This window comes from Haliotis rubra, unplaced genomic scaffold (genome assembly GCF_003918875.1).
Source record: "Haliotis rubra isolate DU_JTF1 unplaced genomic scaffold, ASM391887v1 Scf105, whole genome shotgun sequence".
Lineage (NCBI taxonomy): Eukaryota > Metazoa > Mollusca > Gastropoda > Lepetellida > Haliotidae > Haliotis > Haliotis rubra.
In genome coordinates, this window is record NW_025764948.1 from 1,893,933 (window position 1) to 1,910,419 (window position 16,487).

At 40.6% G+C, this 16,487-nt stretch overlaps 2 protein-coding genes across 9 annotated transcripts in view; one reads left to right on the plus strand and one right to left on the minus strand.

Moving 5' to 3' along the window:
• Positions 1 to 1,298, plus strand: part of LOC124276356 (short-chain dehydrogenase/reductase family 42E member 1-like) — a 320,447-nt gene extending 319,149 nt beyond the window's left edge. Inside the window, exon 11 of the mRNA XM_046712004.1 lies at positions 367 to 1,298. Within this exon, the coding sequence (XP_046567960.1) occupies positions 367 to 600 (234 nt within the window). The 3' untranslated portion in view covers positions 601 to 1,298. The remainder of the gene's footprint in view (positions 1 to 366) is intronic.
• A 2,175-nt stretch (positions 1,299 to 3,473) lies between these two features.
• LOC124276136 (cAMP-dependent protein kinase regulatory subunit) overlaps positions 3,474 to 16,487 on the minus strand; it is a 163,672-nt gene continuing 150,658 nt past the window's right edge. For 2 of the 8 annotated variants that reach the window (XM_046711827.1, XM_046711813.1), the window contains exons 7-11: positions 13,584 to 13,643; positions 11,523 to 11,583; positions 11,148 to 11,269; positions 8,709 to 8,790; positions 3,474 to 7,496 (exon numbers count right to left, since the gene is read on the minus strand). In XM_046711827.1, coding sequence (XP_046567783.1) covers positions 7,324 to 7,496; positions 8,709 to 8,790; positions 11,148 to 11,269; positions 11,523 to 11,583; positions 13,584 to 13,643 — 498 coding nt within the window. In that variant the 3' untranslated portion in view covers positions 3,474 to 7,323. The remainder of the gene's footprint in view (positions 7,497 to 8,708; positions 8,791 to 11,147; positions 11,270 to 11,522; positions 11,584 to 13,583; positions 13,644 to 16,487) is intronic. The other 6 variants (XR_006898432.1, XR_006898429.1, XR_006898427.1 and 3 more) reach the window with 6 other exon arrangements.

Sequence of the window (16,487 nt, forward strand, 5' to 3'; positions counted from 1 at the left end):
TTGAACTGGTTCACAGAGTTGAAGTGTTTAAACACAACTCATTCACTGTGACATCTCCAAGACTGAGGGCCCGTGAAGATCCGGGTAGAATTGGTCTTCAGCAACCCACGCTTGCCACAAAAGGCTGACTATGCTTGTTGTAAGAGGCGACTAACGGATCGGTGGTCAGGCTCGCTGACTTGGTTGACACATGTCATCGTTTCCAATTGCGCAGATCGATGCTCATGCTTTTGATCACTGGATTGCGGGTCCAGACTCGATTATTTACAGACCGCCATATAGCTGGAATATTGCTGAGTCGCGGTGTAAAACTAAACTCACTCACTCACTCCAAGACTGAGACTGTGCATCACTCCTCCTCACCAGGTGTACAAGACAGGAGTGACCCACACGTTCAGCATCGCGAAGGCACACAGCCAGCTGGGGTACAGCCCCACCGTGCAGAACGACATGACAGAGGTGGTGCGGTACTACCAGAAGATGGGGCGTGTCTACCACAAGCCTCGGACATCAGGGCTGCGATACAGTATCGAGAACATCATCATCGGTCTACTCATTGCGTGTCTAATTATGTCTTTATTACCAACTGTCTTTAATTAGTTTTACATGCCAGTATTATTTAGTATAAAATCCATATATTTTTAACATTTTTATCTGTCAATAATTTAATAGATAAGTACAAATGTTCCAACATGGTGTAGAAATATTCTCCTTTTGATACAGACTGGTTTAAAAGAACTTCGGCTTCACTGACATTTGACCTTGAAACATGAAGTATTGTACCTCTCATTGTCAGTTTATATATACTTATTATAACAACAGTTCCAGTAGAAATGTCTATGACAAATGGTAAACCAGAGAATGGTTTAGTCTCAGAAATGATCTTTTTTAAGTGTTTTTTTAACTTTTATTCTGTAATACATAGTTCCCAGAGAATCTCTGACAAGCTCAGTATTTTTTTTAAAGGTTTTAACAACTTTTCTGGGGTTCTTAAAGGCACAAGCTAAACCTGACAAGCATTATATAGTGGCATTTCTAGTTGTTCATGAATTGTGTCTTTTTTCTTATTTTGTATCTCAAATTTTTTCAGCTTTTGAATCACTAACCCTACAGTAAGTTATGTTCACTGCTTAGAAGTTGACCTTGACATCACTACCTCATGCAGTTTTACCAATTTTTCTATGTAGATATATATAGGTCTATAAGTCTTGGTGTGCTGAGTTGCATCCTTTATTGTCATGCCAGGATCAGCAGAATGTTGTGATACAACCAAAATACTTTTTAAAGGAGCAATAATCCAAACATAGTCCTAGGCCAAATGTTAGAAAAGTCCCTATCTGTTAGGATCTCTCAGCAGCAGTAAAAGCATTATCCAGTAATTGGTATGACAACTCCCACCTTCCAGAGATTCTTGTCAATGTGGAACTAGACACAGAATGTATCAGGTTGCTGAAAACAAACAAGGTTTACCCACGCTGTTGAAACAGTGTCCACATGTTCATAGACCAACTGCATGAGTATTAACCACATGGTTTAATGGACGATGACAAGCACTGATGTTCAACATGATCAGGATATGCAGTATGGGTGATAAGGCCTGGTGTATCATATTACCTGATAATGATGTTATCTCTACTTTTGGCTTAGGAGTAAACACTGTATATCTAAGGTACATTGTAATAGGAAGTAAGTGGTTGTCAGTATAACAGTATATACCGTCATGATTGTGATTGATGACATTGTTTGAGTTCCTTGTTTTAAGCCCCAGTCAGCAGTATTCCAACTGTCATGGCGGCCTGTAAGTCTGGGCTAGCAAACAAGTGGTTGACAGTATGAGCGATAACCCATTCTATACAGGTGTGATGGATTGCAAAGCCTGCCATCTGACCACCCGATTGCCCGACCACCTGTCTGCCCAATTGCCTGGCCATCTGACCACCCGATTGCCCACCCATCTGTCTGCCCAATTGCCTGGCCATCTGTCCATCTGATTGCCCACCCACCTGTCTGCCCAATTGCCTGGCCATCCGATTGTCCACCCACTTGTCTGCCCAATTGCCGGGCCATCTGTCCATCCGATTGCCCACCCACCTGTCTGCCCAATTGCCTGGCCATCTGTCCATCCGATTGCCCACCCACCTGTCTGCCCAATTGCCTGGCCATCTGTCCATCCGATTCCCTGACCACCTGTGTGCCCAATTGCCAACCCATCTGATTGCCCGACCACTTGTCTGCCCAATTGCCTGGCCATCTGTCCATCCGATTGCCCACCCACCTGTCTGCCCAATTGCCTGGCCATCTGTCCATCCGATTGTCCACCCACTTGTCTGCCCAATTGCCTGGCCATCTGTCCATCCGATTGCCCACCCACCTGTCTGCCCAATTGCCTGGCCATCTGTCCATCCGATTGCCCACCCACCTGTGTGCCCAATTGCCTGGCCATCTGTCCATCCGATTGCCCGACCACCTGTCTGCCCAATTGCCAGCCCATCTGATTGCCCGACCACCTGTCTGCCCAATTGCCCACCCACCTGTCTGCCCGATTGCCTGGCCATCTGTCCATCCGATTGCCCACCCACCTGTGTGCCCAATTGCCTGGCCATCTGTCCATCCGATTGTCCACCCACCTGTCTGCCCAATTGCCTGGCCATCTGTCCATCCGATTGCCCACCCACCTGTCTGCCCGATTGCCTGGCCATCTGTCCATCCGATTGCCCACCCACCTGTCTGCCCGATTGCCTGGCCATCTGGCCACCCGATTGCCCGACCACCTGTCTGCTCAATTGCCTGGCCATCTGTCCATCCGATTGCCCGACCACCTGTCTGCTCAATTGCCTGGCCATCTGTCCATCCGATTGCCTGCCAATCCAATTACCTGCCCAGGTATGAGAGCTAGGGTCTGACACTGAATCCCACCATACTGAGAAGTAAACACCAGGAGTACTAGAGCAACACCTGTGTTCATTATACTGGGTGTGGAGGATCCAGGATGACATGAGCAACATGACTTCACAGCTTCAGTGTTAAAGACATCTATATTTAGTCCTCATTATTGCTTGTTCTAAGGTGTTGAGCTCCTGTGAAAAGCCCCGTTACACGTAGTCAGCAATCCATGCTTGTCACAAATAGTGACTTGGTTGATGCATGTAATCATCTCCCAGTAATGCAGATCGATGCTCATGACGTCACCCACTGGCCTGTCTGGTCCAGTCACAGACAGCCATCTGACAGCTGGAATACTGCCTAAAGCAGTGTAAAACAACAAACCAACCATACAACAGCTTGTTTTACATGTTGAGTGAAGATAAGAATGTTCTGTCCGTTTATGTGAAGTGCATGTAATGTATGTGGGGTCCATCAGGCGTTGTGAATGCAACAAAGACATTGGATCTTACATTATCTATTTTTATGAATAATAAAGTTTACAACATTTCATTTTCCTTATCAACAAAACAAGAGAACAAACTCAGACAAACAGGGCATAAATTATCATTTATTCAGGTATGTTGTTTTAGCTTGGTTTGATCTATACAGAACAACGATCTGTGACACTTGTAAAATACACCTGTTTAACCTGAACCAAACGTTGTACATATTGGCCAACCTGATTGGTTAAAACAGATCTAACCAGCCCTGTGATTGGCTACAACTACAACAGGTCTCAGCTATCTAAAGTCATCATACAATGGTTAGTTGCCAGCAAAGCACATAAACATATCCACTCTGTTAGATAACAAATACTGTCTGGCCTATCCTGGGTTAGGGCCACACATACTGTCTGGCCTATCCAGGGTTGGGGCCACATGGTTAACACATACGTACATGCACACAGCTGTATGTTCACAGTCAGCAGAAGGGGGTGGGGAAGAAGGGCGGGGCCGAGGCGGAGCGAGACTAAAATCTATATTCTATTCTTGTGTATGATGACATTTTAAAATATACAAACCCTTCTGGAGGCCAAGGTCTCCATTATGACTCAAAACAAATTAAACAACACCTATAATTGGAAGGCTATGGTTGCAGTGTCAACCAGCCATGATGCATTCACTATAGTCATATGAAAAAATAGGATGTTCCTTAATTTCCTTTGGGTAGTATATATACAGTGTCATCACAGATAAAACAAACAATGAGTGATCTCTTGAATACAGCTGACTTCTTTGTAGAGCCCTATTGTCCTACTTGAGGCTATTGTCAACACTTCTAGTTGAATAGCGGTTTCTGTGCATAACGCAATTGTTTACATTTTTAAAAAAAGAAGATGTAGTAAAGTACTAATAAAATTCATAACAAAATGTAACAAAGGATCTGAGCTACCCCAACACCTCCAAGACAGAAGATACACATGGTTAAACTATCCCCCTTTTCAGAATATTTGGCCCATTTATGTTGAAATAATGTGAGATCTGTTCAAGATAACCATATTTAAAGACAAAAGTTCTGACATGAAAGATTACGAGATATCCAGCTATATAAGCAAAATATGCCATGAATACAAGTACCTGGACTGACCATGATTGCTACCAAGCCTTCCGTTTGAATACATGTGCTACACTCAATGTTTGAAATATCAAACGGCCTGTAATATTTTCCTATACACCAAGCATTATGAAAGCTAGGAATTGGTTTGTCATGTACATGTATTGCAATTTTCAAAATAAGTTCTTTCTTTAGAAACAGCAATAACAAAATATGACCTGTAATTAACAAAAATTCAAGGTTTTTACAAAATTTATAACAAACACATTTCCCAAATATGGGAATTTTTATAGCTGACTAAAAGTGGTGGCAGTTACGCATGTATCTGTACATTGTGGTATATCTATATACACTTGTCAGCATATGTGTGCTTGAAGCAGCTTGGAGCACATCAACATTAATATGGAACTGATCTTCTCCCTGACATGTATACAATAACTGTAATTATTTGAAAATTAATATTGCAGCTGAAATATGATATTCACAGATGGACTGAAAAGAATAACATGATCATTTCATATAACAAGGTTACCATGACAACCAATGACTATCATCCACCTAGAACAGCTTTATTCTATACACCAAACTATGACTAGTTTGAAAACAAGTGGTTTAATATCTCGTCTACATAAAATAAATAACAAAATAAATACACAAGGCAGCAAATTGACCTGTTACAAGTGCTCCTGATTCAGCCTGATAAACAATATTTACTATAGTTGCGTAGCAACATTTCACTCACGACCTATTTTGGAATAAAGTACTGGCTCAAATACTGAATCTGCTACAACACTAGGAATATCAGATTTTACTTTTTATATATTTATATATAGATAAAAGCCAAGATACTAGTCGACATAATTTCTCCATCCAGACCTTGAAAATAAGTCCAACAATTCTTTTGCAGCACAGCTAAAGTCTCTGGTTCAATATCTGGTTCATTTGGGTCATATTTGTACAATTAATGCCATGTTCTTACAGCAATACACAAAATACCACAGTGTCACCCCACTTCTACACAGAGTACCTGGACGCTTACACAGAGTACCTAGATTCCAGCTGCCAGTACCTGGACACCAGCTGCCAGTAGCTGGATGCCAACACAGAGTACCTGGACACCAGCTCCCAGTACCTGGATGCCTACACAGATACCTGGACTCCAGCTGCCAGTAGCTGGCATGACCAAGGACACCTGGACTATACTTTATTGGGCCTTGCGTGGGAATTCAAAATGGACTTAAATGAGTACTATTCATGTGACCCAAGAGTCTGGCGTTCTGAGACCCAGAACTGATGACAGATGGAACTATAGCTCAGTAAACTCACAATTTGTTCTAAATTGTAATTTTGTCAGTTAGTTTCACAGGGATCTAAACCTTAAGCACAGACAATTTTCCTTCAGTTTGCAAACAATTTTATAATCACATTTGGATTCGTAGGTTTGGGTCCTTATGAACATTACAAATCTCAAATCTGACAGCAGAATTTCATTGTCAAAGCAAATCTTTACCATCCCAATACAAAAATAAATTGTTATTCTCAGGTATGTTTTTTCTGAATATTTTCAAGGTTGCTGTAACAGTAAACCTAGTAAAAAATGTAAGGCCATATTACAGCTGGTATACAACACAACTGGTAGGGTAATGTGGTAGTTCAATCCATCGCCATGACAGTGGTGGTGTCCAGTTCCTGACAGTGTTAGCTTGTTCATCACCAGGTACCCTTCACAACAGACTAACTTCAATATCAAACTGAGACATACCTAACGGAGCTGCCATGGTTTTAATTTCTATTTTGTTTTTCCCTTCATAACAACCCGTACTCACAAGATATATCATATATTTTATGAAATATTAGAAGCAGCAAAACAAATAAATACCCTCTTTTTTTTATTGATAAAATGTGGTTACCACTATTTGGACAAATCATGATTGTTTGGAAGAGGTTTGGAGATATTTTGTATCTACATCGGGTTGACAGTTTTGGATCATGCTGGCATTTCACACTATAAACACAAGACAAGCAGGGTTTCTGATTACAAACATTACCATGAAATTAATACTTGAGTACAATAACTAAAAGCAACTCTGCTGCCCATATAATGAAAATTATTACTGATTGTGTATGCTTGCTCCGCTGCTGGTTTACAACTGATGTCATATTTCACACCTGGCCAAGAACATTTATCTCCCTTAAAGGAAAACCTCTAAGAAATATTCTTTTTAATAAACAATTTCATATTTATTACTTTATATATTTGATTATAAGCAGATCCTTGCTGAGATTCAAACCCAGACTCTAACCCCTGAGGTGGCTGTGCTCCATCCAAGCAATCCGAAACATTGCATGATTGTGACAAATCATTCAAAACCACTTGTACTGACAGTGTGCAGACTTCTCTTTTCAAAATTTACCTTCCATGCAAAGAAGACTTTTCATTGGCCAGGTGTTTAGTAGAAATGGAATTGGGAAAAAGACAGTATACAAAGATTTGGTTTTGACCATTCAACAAATAGTACTGAAAGATAACAGATGAAAGAAAGTGTAATCAAGGACCAAAGGTTTCCTGAAGTACATCAGTAACTATTGTAGGATTCTTTGGAATTAATATCATTGGTATAAAACTGCAGTCTGGAGTCCATCACGTTTAGAATGTAACACTTCGGCCAAAACACATAACCACTGTTCCTTATGGAACAATCTGTCTTAAAGGAGAGTTTAAGTACACGAGACGAGTCATCAATGTTAGTACATGGTTCCACCGTTTCAAGACGGCGGCAAAACGGCCTGATGGGGACGCAGAAGCGACACACAGATCCCAGCATGCATCTGTGACCTCTGCCCTCAGACTGACAGAGATACGAAGCTGTTGTACTGAGAGATATTTCTTTTCAGGATGTCGGCACAGGGTCCAAGGACACGCTCAAAGCGCCCACGATCCATTTTGACACATTTGAGAGGGCCTCGAGAGACAACGGTTGCTGCTCTGGGTCGGTCCAGTAACAGAGCAATCTCACCTAAAACAAGAGAATAAAACACTAGCTAATTGTTAACCCTACCTCTACTACAACAGTCACATAGATCTTGTTTTTTGGCCAGCATCTTTTCAACAGAAGTCTTCTCACTGTTAATTAACCATAACTAGTTGAGATACAAATAGTACCTCCCTCCCTAAATGCTCATGTTCAGTCAGGGTATCTCACTTCTTTCTAACATCAATATCATAGATATGAAACATGCATCAACACAGAAACCTAAAATGTTGACAATTATGGGGTATGTTTGAGGAGAAAGACTGGCTGTATGTCAACAAAATATATCATCGCTGCCTTAAAAGAGTTGAAAGCTAACTGATGATCCATCACCGTACAATGACACAGTGTGATCAGTCAATCCTAATTTGCCTCCAACACCAAACATGAGGCAGAACTACAAAACATCAGATACAGTGATTTGTTTTCTTTGAATAAATTTAATCTTTCTCATCAACAAAGGCATCTAGTCGTAGGACCAATATGTGCACTTAATGCCTCCAAAAGCCTACCTACACTAACATAATACTATTCCCCGGCACTATCAATCAGTTTCTTTTGAGACAAAACTGTGGGGAAAACATCATTAGTAACTCTTGTCATTGGAAGATGAGGTAATGTCTCCGGAATAAAAACCATCCGTTACATCATTCCAAGCAGGAAACAAGATTTCCTGTGACAACTTCGCCACCAGCACATCACCAATCAGTCTCGTACATCTACACCAACAACAAATTGGCGGGGATCTCCAATTCCGAACTGAGGAGACAGCTGTGAGACAATTATTTTCCGTACACCTTATTAGGAAGGTTGTGATGCTTGTCTATCTGGGCACTGTTCCTGTTCTGTGAGCGATTACAACCTTACTGATGTGGATCTGGGTTTCTCTGGGATGCTTCGAGCAATGGCAAGGAAGGACTTAGTACAGCTTTAGTTTACGATTACAATAGAAGCATGCATTCTAATCCACCAGTGTCTGGGATTGGATCAGATGTGTAAAATAGCACACTGAATTCAATCAGTTTCACTGCCTGATACGGTGGCATATTGCAGCTCGGACATATCAGAATTCATAGTTCCACTTGCTGACATGCTAATTTAAACAATTAGTTGTGGTGTTGCTTCCTTGAGCTGAAGCTAACTCCCTGACTGCCTATGCTGATGGTAATCTGTACATGCCCTGGATGGAAGACTTACCGAAGTAGTCGGATGTCCCAAGTCTGCCCACTTCTACTGGCTCTTCGTTGTCCGATCTTCTTTGTAAGACCGCAGCCTGACCCTACAACAGTCAATGACAATGTGTACAAGTACAGCACAACTCTGGCATGTATTCCATGCCAGGCATGTATTCAAGGTCTGGTGTATGTTCAATGATTTTATCTCAACTACCTGTTTCGATGACTGAGTGAGTGAGTGAATTTAGATTAACGCCGCTATTAACAATATTCCAGCAATATCACGGCAGGGGACACCAGAGATGGGCTTCACACATTGTACCCATTTGGGGACTCGAACCTGAGTCTTCGGAGTGACGAGCCAATGCCTTAAACCACTAGGTTATCCCACCGCCCCTCAATGACTAAGTAGAACAAGAGTCATCAGAAGATGACATATATTTCCCGGCCCCCACATTTTTGAAAGAACAAATCATCTGACAGTTACTTGTCCAGCTTGACTTTTTTTTAAATTATATCCAAATCGTTTCCCTGGAAATCATGAGAAATATAAATGCCAAAAATCTGTAAATAGCAAAAGGCACCATTTCAAAATTTACCTAATATATCTGCCAAGTTCTGTTGAAAGATACTGAATGCTTTTCGAGTTGTGCACTGGAAATGAAGCCCACCCTCCCTTTTGGGACTAAGTCCTAATCGTTTCCATGGAAACCGGGAAAAATTAATATACCAAAAATCTGCCAAATAGCAAAAGGCACTACTTTGGCATCTGCCTCACATATCTGCCAAGTTTTGCTGAAAGATATTAAGAAGTTTTCCAGTTGAGCTCCAGAAACGAAACCCACCCCTCCCTCTTGGGACTAAGTCCGAATCGTTTCCATGGAAACTGAGAAAATAATAAATCACAAAAATCTGCAAATAGCAAAAGGCACCACTTTGGGATCTGCCTCACATATCTGCCGAGTTTTGCTGAAAGATATTAGAAGTTTTCCAGTTGTGCTCCGGAAACGAAATCCACCCCTCCCTTTTGGGACTAAGTCCGAATCTTTTCCATGGAAACTAGAAAAAATAAAAATGCCAAAAATCTGCAAATAGCAAAAAGCACCACTTAAGGTTCTGTTTGATATATCTACGAAGTTTTGTTGAAAAATATTGAACGGTTGTTGAGTTATGCTCCGGAAACGAAGCCCCCCCCCCACACACACACTTTAAGACTAAGTCCAAAACGTTTCCATGGAAACCGAGAAAAATAAAAATGACAAAAATCTGTAAATAGCAAAAGGCACCACCTTAGGTTCTGTTTGATATTTCTACCAATTTTTGTTGAAAAATATTGAAAGGTTTTGGAGTTATGCTCTGGAAACAAAATGATTACGGACAAACAGACGGACGAGGCGACGACTAAACACTAACAGATCACCTTTTCACTAGCTTAGAAGGAAATTTTGTAAAATAGAAAACAACATGTGTACAATTTTACCGGACCTGAATCACAGCATTTCCCTAAGATGTAACAAGTCTGAAGTAAAGGTCAAGACATGCAGCTTACGTCCATCCCGTGGTGTGACCTTTGTGTAATCAACCCTGCTCAATACCCAGTCAATAAGACTGATCGATCACGGCAGCGTTATGCCATTAATACCCACACCACCACCAGCTTCCCAGCTCTTTTTGCTCCTTACAACACAGGCTCAAATGCCATCACTGATCCAAAGTTTTTCTAAATAACATTCTGTCCGAATACCATAGTAACTAATGAAATAAGAAATAAGACTTCAGATACATTGTTATCAAAATCCAACCCAGATATGATAACACAGATGCACTTTCAGATAATTTTAAACTTTGACTGTGTTCAAGGTTGTTCGAGTAATTTGATGACAGGTTGTTTGTCGTTCTCCTATAGTAAGTGAAAATACTACAATAGGAGAGAGGAAGTTCACAAGGCACCAGAGACTAGGTAACAACTCTCCCAGTCACATCCTGCTGCCCTAACAATGCCTTATTCACAACACCTCTACATCAATACACTCAACATTGTTTTGAACAACCTCAATATAACAGTGTTTTTTCTATTTTAATCAATTACCTTTACTACAGTACGGATTCCATGACTGGGAAGCCTGTCGAGTGTTCACTCTGGACAAATTTAGCTCATGGGCACATAGTCACCACAGCTCTGGTAATGTAGTGAAGTGAATATGAGGCTGGATGAAATACAATAGACAACAGAGTTTGTATGGGTGCGTCACATTCCTCATTTACAGCTCACCTCGATAACAAACAGCTGGACAAAGGTTCTTATTGCCAAGACAATGAAGATAGACAAAGGCTCTTACCAGCACAATGCTGTAGACAATAGTCAGACAAAGGCTCTTATCTCCACAATTATGAAGACAATAGTCAGACAAAGGCTCTTACCTCCACAATTATGAAGACAACAGTGAGACAAGGCGCTTACCTCCAAAATGATGAAGAAGTCTTCTCCTGGCTCCCCTTGCCGTACAATTTCTTCTCCGTCCTCGAACATGACGGGCTCCAGGGCGTCTGCGACTGTGAGACGCTCCCACTTGTCCAGGTTCTCTGTCAGATAGAAAGTGTGTCCATTAATGTCAAGCAGGCTCTCAGCTACTTCTTTACCCCCAAAATAGTCACCTCAATGCCCCTTACTTGAATTCCATTCTGATATCATTTGAGCAGAAAGTGACAAAATTATGCTGATGCAGCTGGAATATTGTTGAGTGTCACCTTACATATTTTACCACTATCTAACCTGGTTTCAATTAACAGACAGTCTCAAAGATTTCACCATAAGTAGAAGAAATTACATTCTTACCAAGAATTGATACTTTCCCAAGAAATTCTTCATACATCTTCCTTTTCCTGATTGTACTTCCCTGAAAGACAAATATTTACAGTGAAATATATTACATATTGGCAATGACATGAATGTACACACATTTTAGTCTGACAAGGTATTTACGTGCATATATATTTATTGAGTAGTGTACGGTGGTTGTGGAACATATGAACACGGTGACAGGGTACCATGGTATTAGAGTATATCTGTACTGTGTCAGTGTACAATGATTTTAGAGAAACATCTGCACAGTGACGGAGTACAAGATTGCAACAATGACCACAGTGACTGAGTACAATGGTTGTGTCAAACTTATGGTTGACTTGAAGCAAAACCTTTGTCCCTGCACAGGCGTTATGAAGTTATCATTTTGCATTTGTGTCAAACATCAGACAAGTATTTACGCAAGTCCCTTCAATCTAGACACAACAATGTTTGACTGTATCCACAATGATTTAGTACTACAAGTGCAAACACAAGGACAGAGTACAATGAGTGTACCGCCATGACAGAGTACAATGAGTGTACCGCCATGACAGAGTACAATGAGTGTACCACAATGATTGAGTACAATGAGCGTACTGCCATGACAGAGTACAATGAGTGTACCACGATGATGGAGTACAATGAGTGTACCGCCATGACGGAGTACAATGAGTGTACCACCATGACAGAGTACAATGAGTGTACCGCCATGACAGATTACAATGAGTGTACCGCCATGACAGAGTACAATGAGTGTACCACCATGACAGAGTACAATGAGTGTACCGCCATGACAGATTACAATGAGTGTACCGCCATGACAGAGTACAATGAGTGTACTGCCATGATGGAGTACAATGAGTATAGCAAAATGACGGAGTACAATGAGTGTACCGCCATGACAGAGTACAATGAGTGTACTGCCATGACAGAGTACAATGAGTATAGCAAAATGACGGAGTACAATGAGTGTACCACCATGACAGAGTACAATGAGTGTACCACAATGATGGAGTACAATGAGTGTACTGCCATGACAGAGTACAATGAGTATAGCAAAATGACGGAGTACAATGAGTGTACCGCCATGACAGAGTACAATGAGTGTACCACGATGACGGAGTACAATGAGTGTACCGCCATGACGGAGTACAATGAGTGTACCACCATGACAGAGTACAATGAGTGTACCGCCATGACAGATTACAATGAGTGTACCCATGAGTGTACTGCCATGACAGAGTACAATGAGTATAGCAAAATGGCAATTACAATGAGTGTACCACCATGACAGAGTGCAATGAGTGTACTGCCATGACAAATGTGTACAATGAGTATAGCAAAATGACGGAATTACAATGAGTGTACCGCCATGACAGAGTACAATGAGTGTACCACCATGACAGAGTACAATGAGTGTACCACAATGATGGAGTACAATGAGTGTACTGCCATGACAGAGTACAATGAGTATAGCAAAATGACGGAGTACAATGAGTGTACCGCCATGACAGAGTACAATGAGTGTACTGCCATGACGGAGTACAATGAGTGTACCGCCATGACAGAGTACAATGAGTGTACCGCCATGACGGAGTACAATGAGTGTACCGCCATGACAGAGTACAATGAGTGTACTGCCATGACGGAGTACAATGAGTGTACCACAATGACAGAGTACAATTAGTGTATCCACAATGACAGAGTACAATGAGTGTATCCACAATGATGGAGTACAATGAGTGTACCACAATGATGGAGTACAATGAGCGTACCACAGTGACGGAGTACAATGAGTGTATCCACAATGATGGAATACAATGAGTGTACCACAATGAGTGTATCCACAATGATGGAGTACAATGAGTGTACCACAATGACGGAGTACAATGAGTGTATCCACAATGGAGTACAATGAGTGTACCGCCATGACAGAGTACAATGAATGTGTCCACAATGATGGAATACAATGAGTGTACCACAATGATGGAGTACAATGAGTGTATCCACAATGATGGAGTACAATGAGTGTACCACAACCAAAGCACTCACCATGAGGATCCTCCTGTAGCTGTCCCGGTCTATTCCCCACAGTTTCACATCACTCTTGGCCTGAAACACACGATAAGGGGAAATGTTTATTCCACTTGAAAAACAAAACTAGGCTACACCAATTTGTTTTACGGATTTTTGTCCTAAGAAAACCTAAAGGCAAGAGAAAAATAAATAAATAAATAAATAAATAAATAAAATAACCAATCAAAGTAATATTCCTTTTAAATACTAAAAGTATTTTACTTTTGGCAATTTTTGAAGTGTATAAGGGGCAAAAAACAATGAAAATTTTTTTGGGGGTAAGTTTACATTTTTGGCCAATAAAAACATTAGGATTTTATTTTTTTGAGCGGGAAATTTATTTTTTTCTTATTCTTGAAAAAAACAACGACTGGTGGATCCGTAAAACAAGAAATAAAATTGGTCTGGCCCTATATAAGCATTTTATGGCTTTGAATATCAGAGAGACAAGTGCAATGTTATAGAAAACATAATTGTTACACAAGTGACATTCTGACTCTTGGGTGCCTTTGACCTTTGAGAAAAAATGTACCTAATAAAGTTACAACCCAGCTACAGTAAATGCAGCTTCACGACAGTCAGGATATTAAAGATCTATGTCCCTGGTCAGTAATGCAAACGAACCAACTAGCAGTGAATATTAGTAATCTACCACAGGTGTTAAAGACAGAGAATTACTGTGACAAACTAATTCCTCATCAATCTAAGAATTTGCTTCCCATTTTACAAATCCTATATGACTGGGCTACCCAACCTTATTCAATGTATTTGGGATCAATAGATCCAAGCAGAATCCATAAGGTAATCAAATGTACTCATCTCTGTACTAAGTATAGCACTTTTTTGCATACATAGTCATATCTTCTATAATCATTGTTAGGCATAGATGTCTTTGAAAAGATTGCAAAACAGCAATTCAAGGACAAAACTTAAAAGTACAAAAATACATTTTGTTCTAAAAGAGCAGAAATTCAAGGACAAATACATAATCATTTCAAACCAGTTTGGCAATGCTTTCAAAGGAGCCCACATCATATGACCAAAAAAATCCACATTAATTTACCTAAATACTTGCAAAGCCACCTTGCCAACAGCTACAAAACTCTATATTTCCATTCCAGCAAGCATATTACCATCCACTATTACCTTTTTCAAAACCAATTACTTTTGACCTCAGGGGCATTTCAACATCTTAAAGAACTGACAAAAAAACATGTTTTGTCTCTTAGCCCTGTGATTTACAATAAAAACATGGAGTGGCAGGAGAATCTTACACCGAGCCCATAGCAGCAACCACACTTTAGTCACCAATTGGGAAGTGTTTACGGAAACGCTCTTCCACTAGGCGATTAACTACGCAATACTTCAAGAACCCAAGTAAGTTGACGACATCATTCTGGCTGGCTTGTGGCAAGTTGACACAGCACACTGTTCCATTACGCCCCATCATTAGCGCCCTATCTTCAGCAACAGAATTACAGACCGTGCCACCAATTTATGTGACATTTGCTTAAAGACAAGGTGCTTCTAATCATGCAGCAATATGGAGACACTAGGCATGTTGGTCCACACTGTCTGTTGCACATACTCTTCGATCCTATACATCAATGTTCACAAAAAACATGATGAAGGCATATGCGCGTCAATATTTACCCAATAATTGGCCTGGCAATGTTTGTCCAACATCTTAAAAAACTGATCATGACCTTGTAATTGGTTTCAGACAGTATCAGAAAAGAGACAATTGGTAGTTTCTTTTTCTGGTATTTTCTCCCCACTCATGAATGCAGGCCCATGGTATTGCATTACAACAGACTGATTAGCAAGGACGAGCAGTGCAGTAATGATAAGGCTGATTAGCTGGACTGGATGAGCAGTACAAGAGACACACTAGTCTGCAACCTTACCAGAAAGGTGTGATACCTTAGATCCTGATACTTTCATTAGTTGTTATTTATTAGTCCACTGGTTACAACTTTCCAGCAATTACTGATTGTTGATCTTCATCAATCTACTGATAGACTAAACCTAACAAAACGCAAAAATCAGCAATGGCCATGACCTTGATAAAACCCTAAAAAACGATTATTAAAATAATCCAAGCCTACAAGAGGTAAAGAAGAAAGTGAAGTATTTAGCTAGCCCAGTTTGGATGACAGACTGTGCGATGTTCTGAACTGCCTCCAGCTTATGCTACCCTATGTCTTCAATAAGCCAGCAATTTGTTGTCAACCTCTCGACTCTGCTCTGATGATAGCTGAAGACATTATTGGAATCCTTCTGGATGGACAATGACGCCAGAAGACCAAGACATGGCTTCCCACTGTCAGGGAATCTCAGGCTGCCACAAAGACAGGAAACCTAACCATCATGCATTCTGTGTATTTTGGGCTCAACTCGACCAGGTTACTTCACAGATAAGCTATTTTCTGTCTGCATCATGGTGCTGGCACAAATTATAATGACAGCCTCTAACAAGGTTTCTCTTCAAAAAAGAGAATGAACCTATTTCTATTATGCTTGTTGGGTATCTGGTTATTTCTACAGCATCATGTATATCACTTCAAAGTAAAGCATTGATATCACAGTTACAGGGAAATGTATTTAGGATTCTTTCATAGTAGCATGGCTTAAAAATAACATTCCTCATATTGTTGAAAAGTCTGACCAATATTAGGTGTTGAGATATATTATTCCATGACTTCAAGAAGAATTTTGTAGAGAGTGTAGTGCTCATTAGTATGTTGCAGTCTAGGCAACTGCTACTGTACTGTTAAGCGGCCTTCACATGGCAAACTAAATTATGACTACACATGTTGTCAAACTCGATTTTGGGAGTGTGAAGATTCCAACAACTTGCCACCAACACCAATTTCAGAG